At 45.0% G+C, this 13,092-nt stretch overlaps 1 protein-coding gene across 1 annotated transcript in view; it reads left to right on the top strand.

Moving 5' to 3' along the window:
* The window catches only part of CCDC7 (coiled-coil domain containing 7), a 281,228-nt gene that overhangs the window by 32,627 nt on the left and 235,509 nt on the right, over window positions 1-13,092 (top strand). Inside the window, exons 10-11 of the mRNA XM_050939018.1 lie at window positions 8,387-8,417; window positions 10,872-10,970. Of these exons, the coding sequence (XP_050794975.1) occupies window positions 8,387-8,417; window positions 10,872-10,970 (130 nt within the window). The remainder of the gene's footprint in view (window positions 1-8,386; window positions 8,418-10,871; window positions 10,971-13,092) is intronic.

Genomic DNA, 13,092 nt, shown 5'->3' with positions numbered 1-13,092 from the left:
TTGGTTCATTTTAAAATCAAGCATAAGCCATTCACACTAGTCCTTACACCTATAAAACAGGCCTTTCCTTATAACAACACCTAATAACCCCATTATTTGTGGTCTCCTACTTGCCCTCTAGCGTGTTTCAATCTAATAAGCAGTACAACTTTGTCAATATTGTACCACATAATATTACCAATATCTTTCTGAGCAAAGAGAGTGAAATATCAGATTTTGGAAATAAGATAGGGTCATAGGACAACAGGAAGTTAGAGTTTTAAGTCATTTGGAAAACCTGTATTTAAAAGGTGGTGGTGAATTTATGAACCCTGTTTCCCTTTAGGGAGAGAAGGAGGTTATGGATGGAACTGGTGAGAAAAAGGGACACTGAAAAAATTGTCCCTTTTTGACTGAAAAAATATAATTTTTTTATAAGCTTTAATTCAAGCTTACTTTAATCTTATCTGAAAGGGAATGTAACAAGCTGTCACTCCTATAGTGAGTAATTAACAGCTGGGCCTGGTTAGGAAAGCAGGCTTTTATATAGGCAGTACTGGGGTTTTGGGAAGGGCCCTTGCCTCCAGTGAGAAATGTATTTGGCCTGCATTCCAAGCCAAGAGAACCTTGGTCTAAAGGACCTGGGGTTGAACTGTATTGTAGGGCGAGAAACTGTATTCAGTCTATATTAGACTTTCAAGCCTATTCTATTATTCCTTGGGAGTTCACTTCTCCAGGGTATCTTGAATAAAACCTTATTTCCTGCCTATTTCTGGGCATAGAAAGCCCCAGAATGAGAGTGGGAGTATTTGGCTTCTGTACTTACAAAACCAGGCTGTTGTTTCAAAAATATGACCTGGAATGTGTTTTGAGGTGTGGATTCTTAGACTACAGGAAAGTGAATGAACAATAAATGATCTTAACAATCCCATTTCATTTTAGAAAACACTATTGGGAGAGGTGAGTTGTAATAGAATAAGGGGTTCTAAAGGTGTGAGCAGTCCAGATAGACTCAGCAAGCAGACAAAATCTGGTTTCTGTTTGACCTGTTTTTAAAAGTACATGTGTACTAAACTGTGTCTGCATGCTCAGACATCAGTCTGGAAGGAGAATATTTTCAGAAAATTGAGTATAGGAAATCAATTTAAACTACCTTAATTATTGTGTTTGCTACTTGCGAACATTATTGTATCTTTCACTTGGTTATGTGCTGTTGAATATGCTATTCAATTAATGTCAAGTTCAATTGTTCAAACTTTTAAGTTTAAAAGAGCGGCATTCTCAATTTTTAAAATCTAGCAGAAAGAATGAGTTAATCCCAGTTAAAAATTGTTCTGACAGTAGCTATCTCACAGTGCCATTGGCGCTTCATCTAGTGCTCGTGCGATCTGACCCCATCAGTTCCTTCTCAGCCATCCTTGGCTGCAGACGGAGCTCCAACAGCTTTGTCGAAAAAACCTCGAAAAGAGTTAGAAATAGTTGTTTGTTATGTTTTAGTTATTAGTACTTAGACTGTTCATCGTTAGTCTTAGGTTTCCATTTTTAATTAATTAGATTTTTCTCTAAAACAAAAAACAAAGACAGAAACAAAACCTTGGGAATAAACCCCTCAGTTTTTCCTCTTTCATCGAACCACTTCAAAAAAAAATAGAGAGAGATAGAAAACAAAAATGCTGGGCTCTCCTTGTTTTAAAAGATGCACTTCGTGCAAGGACACTATGCCTGTCTCCTATGGGCGCTCACAGTGTCCGTTACTTAGGGGAGATACACATACATCAAAAATATGCCCACTGCAGCAACCTTAAAGCCAGAGTGAGAAGGGATAGAGATTTCCAACTCAAAATGATTCTTAAGGAGAAATCCCTAATGCTACCTTCTGACCTTGGAAAAACCCCACTGTGGAATTCTCCAGGCACTTCCTCTCTGGACAGAGTGAGTACCCTTTTCTCCAGAAAATCCAGGAAGAGGGAGACATCTGCAGCACATGGAGAACCATTAAAGAGAAAATGGTCTTTGGTGAGATCGCTACCCTCGGTGCTGATGGCCAGCAGGGTGAGCACATTCGATGCTCCAGGCACATCCATCACCGTCTGTTCTGTGACTCCTGCCAGCAGAGACAAGGAGTAGAGTAATAGACACAAACCAGCCTCCTTCTCCAGGGCACAGAATACTCCCAGGAAGGACATGGTGCCAAAAGCATCGCCAATTACAATGCCACCTACACTAGTGCCAACTACTATTGAACTGTTGCCCGAATGACCTAAAACAGCACCACCAGCACCGAACAAGGCTGCACACAAAAGAGTGGCACCGACTGGACTGACCTCCCAGGTGTCAGCACAGAAAAGCACAGCACCGGCACCTGTAGCACTGTGCACCTTCACTCAACCAACAGACATGACAGTATCTTCCACTCCAGATACTCCTATACTTGTCACCGATGGTTCCCTGGTATGACAGCACCAGAACAGCCAGATTCTCTGACTGCAGTTTTCCAGCAATGAGGAAGACAATCTGGAGAAGGCAGTCTTCTACTCCGGGCATGCCTCCCCATCAGGCACTGAGCCACTGACGTTGCACGTGAGTGATAGGGACAGTCTTAACAGAGACATACCCCCATGGCTAGATAACCCATGCATGTGCCCCGCCATGCCATTACCAATGCAATGGGCACATTGGGACCCATGACGGTCTACAGGGCTCAGATCCACAGACCTCATACTTTGCAAAGGTGACAGATATGCCCTCCTGCTGCGACAACAACAGAGCTCTTGGAGGCACCTGAGGATTCCGTGGAGGAATTGGATGATTCCAATACTCACAACTTCTAACCAGCCCACAACTCATCTTCATTTCTGGATGAGGCGGTAATGCCCCCTCCGACCACCATTGCAGATGATTCAAAACAATTCCAAGACTTATTCAAACAAGTATCACAGAGCCAGAATATCCCTCTTTAAGAGGTGGCCGAAAACTAACATAAGCTCTTGAAAATCCTACGGCCGGCTTCCAGGTCAAAGATAGCACTGCCAGTAAATGATGCCATGATGGAGCTGGCAGAAGCAGTATGGCAAAAACCAGCCACCATACCTCCAACATGCAAAACAGCTGATAGAAAATGTTATGTGCCCAATAAAGGCATGGACTTCCTCTTCTAGCATCCACCACCAAACTTCTTGGTGGTGGATGCAGTGAAAAATGAGGGAAACAACCCCAGTATAAAAATACACCACATGACAAAGACTCTAAGGGCTAGTCTACAATGACAATGCTAAAGCATTGCTGTGGCAGCGCTTTAATGTGGCTTTTATGATTGCCACCTCCACAAGGGGCATGGCTCCCAGCGCTGGTGCACTCTCTACACTGGCCTTCTAAAGGACTGAAACTTGCTGCGCTCAGGTGGGTGTTTTTTCATACCTCTGAGCGAGAAAGTTGCAGCGCTGTAAATTGCCAGTGTAGAGAAGCCCTGAGAGACTGGATTTCTTTGGTTGCAAAGTCTATTCATGAGAAACCCTCCAGTTTCGCATAGCCAACTATACTGCCGTACTTGCAAAGTACTACCGTGACAATTACTAGAAACTCAATGAATTCCTCACCAACATCCAAAAAGACAAAAGGAAGCAATTCCAAACTATCCTGACTGAAGGACGACTTGTAGCAAGGACAATGTTACAAACATCTCTTGATGTCATGGACACAGCTGCTCATATGATGGCTACAGCTATAGTTATGTGGAGGGCCTTGTGATTACAATCCTCTGGAATTAAAGGGACCTCCAGACTAAAGTTGAGGACCTCCCCTTTGACAGAGAAAAATTATTCTCAGTTAAGATGGACTAAGTCCTACACTCAACGAAGGGCTCTTAAGTGACACTCCGAACTCTCGGCATCTATACACCCCCAACAGAAGTAGGAGGTATCAACCATACCTTCGTAAATGGGACAACACAGCACAGCACCCACAGAGACCTTCGAACAACTCGAGACCTTGACACCGGTCCCATAGATGTTGATCACCTCAGTCTCAATCAACAGTGTCACAGGCACCATCCACCAAGATGCAGTTTTGAAGCTTTGGTCGAGGGTCTGACCAACTTTCCTTGACATCCAGCACAACATTTACAAAATATCCAGATGTTTGGTCATCGATTATGGCCATTCTACCCAGCATGGGCATTCACTGGGTACTGGAGATAATAAGATTGGGCTATACCATCCCATTCACTTCCATCCCACCTACTCATCCCCCTGCCCCATCCCTCTTCAGGGACCCTCTCATGAGCATCTTCTATGACACGGAGTAAACCATTTTGTACATCTAGGTGCCATGGAACATGTTCCAGTACAACACCATGGGAAGGGATTCTACTCCCATTACTTCTTGACACAAAAGAAAAACAGAAGATGGAGACACATTCTAGATCTCAGAATACTCAAAAAATTTGTAAGTACCCACAAATTCAGAATGGTCATGTTGACATCAATAATTCCAGTTCTGGAAGAAGGGGACTGGTTTTCAACCCTTGACCTACAAGATGCATATTTTCATATCACTATACACCCCACACACAGACGATTCCTATGGTTCACAGTAGGGAGAGACCACTTCCAATACAGGGTGTTACCATTTGGACTCTTGATGGCTCAAAGAATCTTTACCAAAACACTGGCCGTAATAGTAGCATCCCTGCACAGACAGGGAATAATGATATTCCCATATTTGGACAATTGTCTACTGAAGGGTTGCACTCAAGCGGAAACAATAAACTTCACACAGAGGACTATAACTAAGGCTATGATTTTATCATGGATATTTTTAGTAAAAGTCACAGACAGGTCATGGGCAATAAATTAAAATTCATGGAAGCCCGTGACCTGTCCCTGACTTTTACTAACAATATCCCCGACAAAAACGGGGAGCCCTGCTGTGGGGTCCCACACTGCCTGCAGAGGTTGGGCAGCTGTGGGGACTGCTCCAAGCTCTGGTGGCCCCAACTGCCTGTGCGGGCTTGGAGATCCAGGGTTCCCTGGCTCAGCACTCTGGGGTACCCCTGCCACCTGTGGTGGCCAAGAGCTTTGAAGGACCTCCGGCGCCCATGGCAGCTCAGAAGTCCGGGGCCCCCGATGACCTCGGTGGCTCAGAGCTCTGGGGCAACCCTGCCGCCTGTGGTGGCTCGTAGCTCCCAGGTCCCCACCCCTCATGGCAACTGGGAGCTCTGAGGGCCCCCTGCCACCTGCATCAGCCGGGATCTGCAGGGAGGGGCCTCCACTGCAGCCAGGAGCTGTGGCCCCAGCACCTGTGGTGGCAGAGAGCACTCCCGGAGGCCCCCAGCACCTGTGGCCATGGGGAGCTGCAGGGTTCCTCCACTGCAGCAGGTGGTGGGGGGACCCTTCAGCTTCCAGCTGACAGGGCTGAATTCATGGAGGTTGTTGGAAGTGACAGATTCTGTGACTTCTGCAACCTCCATGAAAAAATAATATCCTTAACTATGACACTTTTCCATACCCTAGGATTACAAATAAATGAGAAGAAATGTACTCTAGTTCTGGTTCAATAACTAGAATTTATCAGAGCTTACCTAGACTCAATAGAAACCAAAGCTTCACTAACAATTACCAGTTTCTTCACAATGACCACTCTCATATCGGTAGTCACAAACAGCCCAAGGGTCTTTGCATGCAGCTGCCTACAACTATTAGGACACATGGCAGCCTCCATTCACAACTGCACGTGCGCTGTCTCCAGGGATGGCTAAGCACAGTATTATGTGCCACTCAAGCACACCCTAAACAAAATCCTGACAATACCACCAAAAGTCCTGCAATCATTACAATGGTGGAGAAACTCATGCTATATGTGCATGGGGGTTCTGTTTCAACAAGACCCAACATCCATCCTGATCACTACAGACCCCTCACTGATCGGATGGGGCCACATTTGGATCAACACACAATCCAAGGTAAATAGTCTTCTGTGAAGACACTATTACACATCAATCTACTTGAATTATAAGGAGTTTGATACACGTGCCAACATTTCCTACCAATGATAAGAAACAAATCGGTAAGAATAATAACAGAAAACATAGCTTGTATGTTCTACATAAACAGGCAGGGAAGAGCTCAATTTCATTCCCTATGCACAGAAGCCATAACATTATGGAACTGATGCATTATCTACAATATTACCATTACTGAGTTGTACCTCCTGGGCCAACAGAACACGATAGCAGACAAATTGAGCAAACCATTTCCCAAGAACACTAATGGGAACTGAATGACAACATCACACAACGCATATTCCGCATGTGGGGATCACCACACATTGATCTGTTCGCAACATCACAAAACCACAAATATCCAAGGTTTCGCTTGCGAGCAGGACTAGGACTATGATCCCTAGGGGATGCTTTTCTCATCTGATGGAACTCGCCCCTCCTGTACATGTTTCCACCAATACCATTAATATCCAGAGTGATACACGAGATACAGAACAACAGAGCCATGGTCATACTGATAGCTCTGACATGGCCCTGACAGACATGGTGTTCATACCTGAACCACTTGGCATTCTGTGCCCCATATACTCTTCCTCTCTATCGGGATCGCCTCTTTCAAGACGGGGGTCAAATTCTTCATCCGAATCTGCGAAAACTCCACCTGAAAGTGTGGCTCCTCCTTGGCTCTATCATGATGAACTAACCCGTTCAGAACAGGTTAAAAAGGTGTTTCCAATCAGAAGGAAATTAACACGCGTACCACTTACCTCCAAAAATGGAAGAGGTTCTACATGAGGTGTCACAACAATCACATACTTGCACTTACAGCACCAATTCATTCGATTTTGGAGTATGTTACAATTGAAACAATCAGTCTATCAATTTGTTCCCTTAGGGTACACCTCACAGCCATAATCGCTTTCCATCACAAGATAGATGGTGTTTCATCCTTCACTCACCTGATTACGAAACACATCCTCACAGGCATTCAGAACATGTATCCTGAATTTTGCAACGCTACACCAGCATGTGTAAATCTGGTCCTCAGAGGCTTTACCAGAGCCCCTTTCAAACTACTTGCTACCTGTTCTTTACTCCATTTATCAATGAAGGTAGCATTCTTGGTTGTGATCACTTCAGACAAAGTGACTATGCAATCACATCCAACATTTGTACTGATGGTACCTTTATCATTCCATCTTAATCAACTCGTCCACCTACCCGTGTTTCATCCTAAGCCGTATGGGTCTACACAGGAGACTACCTTCCACACTTCTGATGTTAGAAGAGTACTCGCATTCTACCTAGATAGAATGAAACCTTACCAAAAGTCACCGAGACTCTTCATTTCCACCATTAAATGATCAGAGGGCGCAGCAATTTCGAAACAAAGATTATTGAAATGGATCTCGAAATGCATCCATTTATGTTACCAACATCAAAATATAGACAGCAATCAAAGCCCATTCAATGAGATCACTTTCAACCTTGACAGCATTTTTACATAATGTTCCAATCAGAGAACAATGCCATGCTGCTACCTGTGCTTCTGTACACACTTTCACAAACCACTACACAGTAACTGAGCTCAGAGGCTGATGCAGTCCTTAGCCTTAGGGTACTAGCCTCAACTGTACATACAACTCCAAAACCCATTCTTCCATGATGGGGCACTACTGTACAGTCACTTGACGTGGAGCACCAACAGAGACAGCACTCAAAGAAGAAGAGAAGGTTACTCACCTTGTGCAGTAACTGAGGTTCTTCGAGATTTGTGTCCCAGTGAGTGCTCCTCTACCCTGCCTCCTCCCCTCTATTTTGGAGTTCGCAGGAAGGACTCTATGGTAGAGAAGGAACCAAAGGGGTCGGGCCGCATGAGCGCAAGATGAAGTGCCAACGGTACTGTGAGACAGCTACTGCACACGTGTCCTGACCGGGCACTGCTACTGAAAATCTCTGATTGACGGCACTGAGATGCCCCGATACCTAATTGGAGCACTCTCAGGGACACACGTCTCAAAGAACCTCACAAGTAATTCACAAGATGAGTAATCTCATATCTAATGACATCAGAGAAGGAACTACTCTGATTGTATTCTAAAGTAAAGGGATAGAAAAATATCTATAATTTACAATGGAAACTCAAAGAAATACAGAAACTCTTTATGTACAAGAGATATGGGGATATAGTGATATTGTTTTAAAATCCATTATTCACCTTGGGTTTAAAAACACAAAACGATCTCTAACCACAAATACTATACTACATTTTATTCATTTAAACCAAAGATGACTAAGTATTTCATGATATGTCATTATATAATGGTTTGGATTCCATGCAGCTTGGCTTCAAATAAGAATTACTGATGGAAAATATAAATCAGAAGGATATTGTGCTTTATTTTTCAGAATTTCAAATGAACAAGATGTCCTAGAAGGTGTAAGTATGTTGTATGTTAAAGTTAAAATTGTGATTTTCCTAGAGCATAGTTTGATGTAAAACCCATTGTTTTATGGAAGATAGTGATTAAATTATTACTGTTTATCCTCATTACTTCAGCGAAGGGAAAAGGTTTTTTAAGAGTCAAAATAAAGTCCAGAAAAGTCACATATACCCAGCTATATCAGATAGTCTGAGTCCATTTTTCTTGCAGTTATAACACTTACACTTTCAGGAATATACTATAAAATAGGCACGTAAAATGTTAACCACTAGTTAAGCATTAGTCTTACCGATTAACCTGTGTTAATCATTAACCCCAGGGCCAGCCGACCAGCCAGCCGGCTCCAGCGGCCCTGTGCCAGCCAGCTGGCTGGCCAGCTGATCCTAGCAGCCCTGCACCAGCCAGAGCGGCCCCAGCCACATCGGCCGGCCAGATCAGCCCAGGCCCCAGCCACTTTGATCGGCTGGATCGGCCCCAGCCGTGCTGGCCGGCCAGATAGGCTCCAGTCATGCCGGCATGCTGGATTGGCCCCAGCCCCAGTTGCAGCCACACCGGCCAGCTGGCCCTTTAATCGGTTAACTATTTAAATTAATTTTTGTTAATCATTTAAACGGTTAACTTTTTAAACGATATTTACATCCTACTATAAAACCAAGAGGACTAATTTAATCCAGAACTATTTTGCTTCCACTGTAAGAGGAAAAAAACCCCTAAATTCAAATTTAATAAATTCACAAATCCAAGAAATAGAAGACTTAAAATAAATAAAGTCTGGGGAAAATTAAGGGCTTGAACTTGCACAGTGCTGAACATTTCCCTTAGTGCTGAGTAGAACTGGTCAGAACTTTTCCAGCAAAACATAGTTTTTATTGGGAAACACTGATTCCTTATAGTGAAATGTTTCACCGTTACAGATTCAATGAAAATTTCACTGAAACACAGGCAACTTTCCACTGGAAACTCGCACCGTGGCAGGGTGCCTATCAGTCCATGGTCACCAAGCTGGAGCCAGGGTCTGTGGGGGCCGGCAGGCTCCCTGATCCATTGGCAACAGCCGTGGCTGTAGCCAGGACTTTTTGGGTTGCTAAGCTCCATAGCAGGGAGTCAGCCAGAGCCCATGCTAGAGCCAGGACTCTGCGGATTGACAGCTACCCACACCCTGGCAGCAGCCTTGGGACACCTACCTGGAGGTGGGACTCTCAGGGCTGATAGGTTCACTGCTCTGCAGCAGGGAATCTTCCTGCCCTCCCCCTCCCGTTTCCTGAGCCCCAGCTGGAAAAGGGAGCCTAGCAGCCCCAAGAACCCTAGCTCCAGCACTGGTGGAATCTTCCTGCTGGAGCAGCTAAGTGATATAGGCATTCCTGTCAATTTTCATGCAAACTGTGCAACTGACAAAAATGTCAATTTCACATTTTGTTTCAGGAACACCATATTTTCATGTTTCTGAAATAATATTCAGGGATCTCCAGTTTTCCATGGAATTTTGGCAAATTTGCTTTGGTTCCAAATTGGGATGAAAGAAAATTCAGAAATACCAAAACTTTTGCTGAACTGAAATCTCCAAGTTTTAGCAAGCTTAGGACCGAGTACCCTCCACCAATTTCAAAGAGCACCCAGCACCTTCCAGGATTGAACCCTGGAGTATTTCTTCCTCTCCATTTAGACATTTCATTCTTTCTTATGTAACGGGGATAACTATAAGTAAGGCTACGTTTTAGTCACAGGTATTTTTAGTAAAAAACATGGACAGGTCATGAGCAGTAAACAAAAATTCACGGCTCGTGACCTGTCCATGACTTGTACTCTTTACCCCTAAATCTTAGGTGCTTGGGATGTGTGTGTGTGTGTGTGTGTGTGCGCGCGCCACAGGTGCTTGGGGGGCAGGAGGGCAGCCCGGGGGTGCTGCAGGTGCTCAGGAGGAGGGGGGTGGTCTGGGGCACTGCAGGTGCTCTGGGGAAGCAGCCCAGGACCCCACTGGTGCTGGTGGGTTTTTTTTGGCAGGGTTGGGAGGCTCTCTACCCAACTCCATGGGAGGCTCCCTGCCCAGTTTCATGTGGCTCACTGGAAGTGGCAACATGTCCCTCCTTCAACTCCTAAGTGGAGATGTGGCCAGGGGGGCTCTGCACGTTGCCTCCGCCTTGAGCACTGTCTCTGAAGCTCCCATTGGCTGGTTACCATGGCCAATGGGAGCTGTGGGGGCAATGCCTGCGGTCAGGGGCAGCGTGGAGAGCCGCCTGGCTGTGCCTCTGCCTAGGAGTTGAGGGGACATGTCGCTGCTTTGGGAACCCTCCCCGACATAAGCGCCGCCTGGAGACCTCCCCCCCTCTTGCACCCCAATCTCTGTGACTTCCATGACCTCCGTGACAAACTTGCAGCCTTAATTATAAGAGGTAAACTGAAATCCGGATATCTTGTTCTTGCAGTAACTAACATAATATGTCTGTACTTAGAAATACCAGAAGATTAAAAATGAATATCAGTTGCTAGCAGAAGAAAAACAGATAATGGAGAATGAACTTCAAAAGATGAGAGAGGAAGAGAAGCTAGGGGTTAGTATAAACATACAAAGTGACAAAAAATAAGTCTGTTGTTCAAAATAGCAACTCGATTTATACCAGAAAAATGCCTTTAGAATGTCTTGTGTTTATCTAGTGTAAGTAAATACAAGAAAATATAGTATCTTCTCTCCTGTTTTTTTTAAACACTTATATTTTTGAGGTACTGGTATATAGTCCCACTTGTGGGATACACCCTCATCCCCAGTGGTGCTGAACTCTAGGACCCTTCTGGAAAGCATGGTCCTTTTACCTCATTGAAAATTTTGAGCCAAGGTTGTTAAAAAGGCCCCGTGGATGCCTTTAGTCTCACTTCATCCCTTTGCATGACAATCTCTGGGGTGTTGATTTTTTAATTTAAAACTTCCCTAACTTTTTTTGTTCTATTGTGTGCATGCTGTTGCACACCTTGAGCTAGTTTGTAACAGCTGTACCAGAACAGATGTAACTGTGCCACCCCAGCAGCAGTGCAAAGAAGGTGTCATGGATTTTAGAGTATGGTATGCTTTGAAACCCTTCTGCAAACTCTTGTGAGTGCATCCTTTCCAGTGATAGACTTTGTGGCTCCACTTCACTCCAGGACAATCCTGTGACACTGCCACTCTCAGACCAGGTTCCTAGGCTTCAGCACCCCTGTTTCAGATTGTTCCATTAGAGGGGCCAATTTGGGTAGCTCACTGCAGGAGTCATCTTTCTTGGGAGCTTTGTAACAACAAACAAACAAACAAACAAACAAACAAACAAACAAACAAGCACACAACAACACAGTTCAGTCTTTGCAAAACAGTATTATTTTATGGTCAACAGAAACACAGTAGTCAGAGATATGGGTTAAAAATCACAAAAAAGGCCTATACACTGAATCTTACTTCACCTTTTAGCTTCTCCTTGCTTAGTTAAGGAGGTTCTGCTTAGCCCATGCAGCCTTGGGTTGGGAAGAGAGCCCAGATGCCTGCAGCCCCTGCTTCTGGCTCCCTGCCATCATTGCTCCTCTTACAGTTTCTCAGGACTGATTTTTAACAGAACCAAATGCCCTTTGTTTTAGCTTTCCCTCCTCAAGGATCATCCCCTCCTTTATCCTAAGCCAAGAGTGTCTGCTCAGCTGGGTGGGAGACAACATTTTACAGTTGTATGACTGGTGAAGCATTGGGTGATAGAGTTCATTCAGATCTCTCTCTCTTCCTGGTCCCCTGCATGGAGAGCTCTGGACAGGAGTTAGCCCTTGAAGTCTATGTAACCCACAATACAAAAGTGGGTAGGCAAACTGAGTCATAATATTTTCTTTAAAAATGCCAAAATCTCCGATATACTTTACAGAAGGAATCATGCCTTTGAAATACAAATCTTTCTCTGCTCTCTCATGATATACATTATGCTTCTTCTTTCCCTGGAAACAGACCTACATCCTAGCTATTTGTTCTTCCTGGAGGAAGTCCAGACCCTGGACTGCTATGTGATGTGTAGGGACTTCACCAGGGGCGGCTCCAGGCCCCAGCACGCCAAGCACATGCTTGGGGCAGCATGCCACGGGGGGCGGTCTGCTGGTCGCTGGGAAGGCAGCAGGCAGGGTTCCTTCAGCGGCATGCCTGCAGAGGGTCCGCTGGTCCTGTGGCTCCACCTGCGGGAGGTCCACCAGAGCTGCGGGACCAGAGGACCCTCTGCAGGCACACCTGCGGGAGGTCCATCGGAGCTGCGGGACCGGCGAGCGGCAGAGCGCCGCCCACGGCATGATGCCGTGCTTTGGGCGGCAAAATGTCTAGAGCTGCCCCTGGACTTCACACCTCAAACCCTCCCTGATAGGCAGTGCAGGCATTTTACCTTCCTCACCAAAGAAGCCTGGAGGAATCTTCTGCAGGGATTGTACTTCAAACCTGTAGATCAAAAAGCATAAGTCTCTTCAGTTTAAGTGAAAGGACCAGATCCACTCATAAGCAGTAGCAAGTAGATAAACTTCTCGGTTCTAGCTAGGAGAGGAGGACAAAGAGATACATTGTTTCTGTGTGTTACCCTTTAGAAGCCTTGTCCCCAGTCTTCCAGACTGTAAAGTAAGTGTTCTTACACCACAAGGGTTTAAAAAATATAAAACCACTTCAGAGGGCAGTTTTCTGGCTGTCTG

This window comes from Gopherus flavomarginatus, chromosome 2 (genome assembly GCF_025201925.1).
Source record: "Gopherus flavomarginatus isolate rGopFla2 chromosome 2, rGopFla2.mat.asm, whole genome shotgun sequence".
Classification (NCBI taxonomy): Eukaryota; Metazoa; Chordata; order Testudines; family Testudinidae; genus Gopherus; species Gopherus flavomarginatus.
This window is presented reverse-complemented; position numbering and strand designations above follow the sequence as displayed.